Source organism: Protomyctophum parallelum (assembly GCF_964188405.1).
Source record: "Protomyctophum parallelum genome assembly, chromosome: 18".
NCBI classification, from domain to species: domain Eukaryota; kingdom Metazoa; phylum Chordata; class Actinopteri; order Myctophiformes; family Myctophidae; genus Protomyctophum; species Protomyctophum parallelum.
Genome location: NC_139716.1, coordinates 18,086,948 through 18,092,947, shown reverse-complemented (window position 1 = coordinate 18,092,947; position 6,000 = coordinate 18,086,948). Strand labels below are relative to the sequence as shown.

Below are 6,000 nucleotides of genomic sequence, written 5' to 3'. Positions count from 1 at the left end.
GCCGGTCGTCGGAGGCATTTTGTCCTTTTCTTTTTTATAACGACGCGCTCCAAGGTGACACACGCACAAACGCACGTAGCAGACTACTGACGGACGGACCTATACGCGCACACACAGTGACACACACACGCAGCGAGTTTAACGGAGGCAGGCACACGCGGAATTATGTAGTCCGAATGAGAGCAGAGATAGCAACCGTCTGTCTGTAACTAATGTCTCTCTCTCTCTCTCTCTCGCTGGGTCCTATAGTGCGCGCGCAGCGCGCGCGTACTGTGTGCGTGTGTATTTTAGGCTACAATAAATAGGATAGACAGTCAGAGAGAGAGAGAGAGAGAGAGAGAGAGAGAGAGAGAGAGAGAGAGAGAGCAGTTGTTCTGGCGTTTGGTGTGTGTGTGTGCGTGTGAGACAGTGTCTCCCCCCACAGACAGACAGACAGACACAAACAGAAAGTCAGCTTATACTGTCAAGTGTTGGGTTTGTGTGTCAAGGGTATTTTCCGTTGCACATTTCAGGTTATTTTTAGCACAAAACAGGCTGACACAAGTGTCTCCCTGCGCACACACACACACACACACACACACACACACACACACACACACACACACACACACACACACACACACACACACAGGGAGTGCTACAAACCATGTACAACCCAGATTAGGCACGAACAAGGGACTAAATTATTTTCGCTCCCATGCCGCCAAAATGTGGAACGGCCTATACCAACAGTCATTAAGACTGAATCCCTTGACTCCTTCAAAACCGCTCTCAAAGGGCACCTACGGACGGCTGCAATTCGAAAGTGGCCCCCGTAAAATCTGAATCCCCCCCACCGCCCCCCACTTTCCCCCTCACTGTATATGTTTCACACACACACACACACACACACACATGCACACACACACACGCATTCAATATATGCTCCTCATTGACTTACTCGTAGTAAATGCACAGAATCATCCTGTAAACCAACTCAAACATCACCAAACGATTTATTTAATGTTTTTCAGAAAAGATCACTCTGTCTGTCTGTCTCTCTAGAATGTAGTTAAAACATGAGTATTGTTTGAAAAAATGGAGACTTGTTTTAAAAAATACATTCATGGGACTGTGAAGGCCTACACGTCTTTCTGTAAGATATATGCACATCACTTCAGTATAGATGTGTTGCTCTAAATAGGTTTTTGAGCGGTGCCTATAACCGCTCCAATGAACAGCTATGTATGTAATCTATGTATGTCTCCATGTCCGAGTACTGACAGCTGCAAAACAGCTGGGTGACCTCGACCTGGTAGTCCTACAGTGGCACTGTTTTGTATCCTTTGAAAGTATTGGTGTGGGATTACAGGTGGCTCAGGGGTGGATTACAGTGGCTGGATGGCAACCGCAAGGTTGCCAGTTCGAACCCGGGCTCCCCCAGAGTTAGCGTCAAAGTGTCCTTGAGCAAGACACTGAACCCCTAATTGCTCCTGATGTGTTGGTTGGTGCCTTGCATGGTTTCCGCCGCCATCGGTGTATGAATGTATGGGTGAATGTAATGCGCAATCTAAGGCGCTATATATAAATGCACCATTTACCTTGACAGGAAGCTTTTAGGAAGTATTCAGTGCAACACCAATGTCTTTTTTGTGTTGCTCTAAATGGGTTTTCATAAGATACCCTATAAAGAAATCGCTTCAGTAGATGCGTTGCTCTAAATTGGTGTTCTTGTGGCATTGTATTGAAGTTTGTGATGAATTGTTTGAACGAACTATAATGTACAAATCTCTCTCCCTCTCTCAACCACTCCTTAACACCCACGTATTATGAAAGGTTTAAATCAGTGGTCGACACGATGGAATGCTAATTATCTAATAATCTAAACAAGTAGCTTTCAACCTTTTTCATATCGAGGACCATTGTTTATTCAGTATTTGAGCCACGAGCCACCATTTGATGATATTTAGCCTCTCAGACCCAAAACATAATAATATGTCGTCATTGGATAAGATTTTGTCCACAATTCCATGCGCTGAATTAATGTCGGTACCATTAGGAGAGATAACAGGCAAACTATTAAAATATCAATTACTTTACATTCTCTAATTGTGTAGACTTCTTGAAAATCTATAAGGGTCCATTTGGTTTCATTGTACACTTTTAAGTGTTATAGTCAGATTTATTTATAAGGGTCCATTTGGTTACCAACGCTCCATCACTTAGCTGGGGACCACCTGGAACCCCCCACCCCCCCCCAAGGACCCCTCAAGGTTGGTATGGTGCACGTTAAAATTACCACTGCTGAAGTGCCCTTGGACAAGGCATTGAACCCCTACCATGAAATGTTCTATGAGCAGGGCCTGGATGTAAACAAGTTCTTGAGCTTAGTCCAGTTACCCTGGGTAAACATAGTACCTTTCCTTTCCTTTCCTTACCAGAGTAATCTAGTAAGAGAGTGAGGACACTAGCGTTAACTCCCATTGTATTAATGGAATTCGGAAGTGCTCATTCTATCTCAATGGGATAGTTCCAATGTTTGGAACTATAGCCCATAGGAACCCGCTTTGCAGCGAGATCAAAGCATGTCGCCACTCTCTTACTATTCCACTCCGTTATCTACAAGTTCACGATGAGCTTGTTGATCGGCTATTTTGAAGTATTTTCTAAAGATTGTTTTACATTTTATATTTTACACTCTCAGGAGTTAAATTATTGTTAAACACCTGCATCTGTTTATAAGAACCCTGCACAATTAGAGAATGTAGAAGAATTGTTATTTTGATCAACGTTTTTCCTGTTACCTCTCGTAATGGTACCAACATCAACACCACAGCATGGAATTGTGGAAAAAATCTAATCCAACGACAAGATATTCTTTGGTTTTAGGTCGGAGGCTGAATAAATAATGGACCTGGATATGAAAACAAAAGGGTTGAAAACCACTGGTTTAGATTATTAGATTATTAGCATTCCATCGTGTCGTACAAAATCCTGTTACATCATCACACATCCTCTTACATCATATTACAGCCACAACATGAGGGCTCAGCACGTGCATGCACACACACACACACACACACACACACGCACACACACACACACACACACACATAGGCCGCACACATACTTACACGCACACACGTGCGTGCACACACAGGCGCACACACACAAAGGCCGCACACACATACAGGCCACACACATACTGTACATGCATGCATGCATACACACACACAGCCGTGCACTCGCACACACACAGGCCGCACACATACTGTACACACACGTACGCCCGCACACACACACACACACACACACACACACACACACACACACACACACACACACACACACACACACACACGCGCGCACACACACAGGGGGGTTCCAAGGGTCCCCAGTTTAAATGTGTTATTAATATACAGCGGCACAATCATTTGAATAACCTTATCCATTTACAAACATATACTCACTGCCATCTCCTCATCTTCACTCTGTAACTTTAAACGTAGATTGAGGTCCAGCCTGATGAGTCAAACCTCTCCACTTGCAGTGTTGTTTTCTTCGACTAAAACTAAGACTAAAAATGTTCGTCGACTACCTTTTTCCACTGAAGAAAACTAAATAGAACTACATGAAAACTAAGCTATGACTAAAACTATAAGACTAAATATACTGACGAATGACGATTTTGTCAACAAATAAAAACTAGACTAAAATGTTATGAAGGGACTAGTGGACAAGAGATCCGGTATAAGTCATTTTACAATTAGTTGCATGCTGAGAATAGCCGTTCTACAAGCTCACAACGCATCGCACTGCGACGCGTTGTGAGCTTGTAGATCGGCTATTTTCAGCAAGTGAAAAAAACTGTCGGCATCAAGGCCCGCCAAAATACATTTTGTTCGACTAAATCAACTGTATAGATAGATAGAGACTAAAATCTTATATTTAGTCGACAAAAACTAGACTAACACTAAAACATTCCAGGTGACTAAAATGTGTGACTGAAACTACTCAAGAGACTACGACTAAAACTCATACCTTATGTTGGATTACTTTGTCTAACTTACCATTCCTTTATTATTTCAGGTGAGAACCGTGTACAGTATAAGCCCTTCATGGCTTTCTTTTCTCACCTGTACTTCTTTTAATAATGTTATCTTTTTGTACTGTTTTTATCGTGTGAATAAGTACAACTAAAACTAAAAACATTTATACGTTGGCTAACATTCAAACACATCACAGATTCATATTCAAGCAGAACAGACATGCATACAGATCTATGTTTTGCATATGGTTGTATGTGAACTCGTTTTACATGTCGAATTATGTCAATTTGTCCATTTTATGATTCAAACACATTTGTGCTTTTAGACAATTCAAAGACGTTGTAATTATTATGATTTAAGTTGCTGCCATTTGGATCTGACATTAACTGTCAGAGAAAGAGAGAGAGACAGACAGAGACAGAACTAGTGGAGACAGACAGACAGATGGAACCTGTCTCACTCACCGGGGGACTGAAGCCGACATGTGTCCATGATGTCTCCCGCTCAGCGCTGTCCTCTGTGACCCTGTGTCCCTCCGACATGTCTGTCTGTCTCTGCGTCCGTCCGTCTGTCTGTCTGTCTCTCCGTCCGTCTGTCTGTCTGTCCTCCAAAACTCACAACATCTCTGTTCGTCTCCCTGTCTGTTTCCCGGTCTGTCCCTCTGTCCCTCTCTCTCCGTTCTTGCTCTCTTGCCAAACTGAAATGTCTTGTGTTGGACAAACTGAAATCACGCCCCATCTGTTTCTGCTCTCTCTCTCACCCTCCTCTCACTCTCTCTCTCACCCTCCTCTATCTGTCTCTCTCACCCTCCTCTAACTCTCTCTCTCTCTCACCCTCCTCTATCTCTCTCTCTCACACACTTTTCTGTTTCAAATTCTCACATTCACACACACACACACACACACACACACACACACACACACACACACACACACACACACACACACACACACACACACACACACACACACACACACTTGTGCACACATGCACATATTCAGTTACACAAATACGTCTGAGTTCCAAGAACCGGTCAGATTTTCTCCATGTGCGTCAAGTCTCAACGTGAGATTAACATGCGCACACGCACACACGTCGCCTCAATCAAACAGTGGGTAATTACAGCCGCACTGCATGCTGGGAGCGCGCGCGTGCGTGTGTGGTAACTAGTGTACACATGCATGTTTTTGGTATGCTGTAAATTTCCCACATGGGCAAACGTAGTGCAAATAAACAGAGTAGGAACGTGTGTGTCTGTGCGCATGTGTAAAAGGTAGCGTACTCAGGCCAAGTGAAATCAACAAACCGCCAGGACACAACCACACACTGTGTGTGTGTGTGTGTCACATTGACACAGGGAGTACTTGATTTCCATACTCTGGCTTCTAAAACATGTTCACATCCATGTGTTTGATCCCGTCACCCAGTACCACCCAGTACCACCCAGAACACCCAGTACATCACCCAGTACACCAGTACTACCCAGTACACCAGTTGTGTTATTGCAACTGTTTTAGGAAAATAGCATATCTACAAGCTCACATGATGAGGAGAGGAGAGCTGAGGAGAGGAGGGGAGGGGAGAAGAAAGGCGAGGAGAGCAGAAGAGAGGAGAGGAGAGCATAAGAAAGGAGAAGAGAGGGGAGCAGAGGAGAGGAGAGGAGAGGAGAGGAGAGGAGAGGAGAGGAGAGGAGAGGAGAGGAGAGGAGAGGAGAGGAGAGGAGAGGAGAGGAGAGGAGAGGAGAGGAGAGGAGAGGAGAGGAGAGGAGAGGAGAAGAGAAGAGAGGAGAGGAGAGCAGAAGAGAGGAGAGGAGAGCATAAGAAAGGAGAAGAGAGGGGAGCAGAGGAGAGGAGAGGAGAGGAGAGGAGAGGAGAGGAGAGGAGAGGAGAGGAGAGGAGAGGAGAGGAGAGGAGAGGAGAGGAGAGGAGAGGAGAGGAGAGGAGAGGAGAAGAGAAGAGAGGAGAAGAGCAGA

At 44.5% G+C, this 6,000-nt stretch overlaps 1 protein-coding gene across 3 annotated transcripts in view; it reads right to left on the bottom strand.

Annotated features, from left to right (window-relative positions):
- Nucleotides 1–4,696, bottom strand: part of corin (corin, serine peptidase) — a 47,827-nt gene extending 43,131 nt beyond the window's left edge. For 2 of the 3 annotated variants that reach the window (XM_083788400.1, XM_083788401.1), the window contains exon 1: nucleotides 1–219. This exon is cut by the window's left edge. Coding sequence is in view for 1 of the 3 variants with exons in the window: in XM_083788399.1 (XP_083644525.1) it covers nucleotides 4,493–4,570 (78 nt within the window). In the remaining 2 variants the exon portion in view is untranslated. Of the gene's footprint in view, nucleotides 220–4,492 lie in introns of those variants that run through there. The other variant, XM_083788399.1, reaches the window with a different exon arrangement.
- Between the last annotated feature and the right edge of the window lie 1,304 nt (nucleotides 4,697–6,000).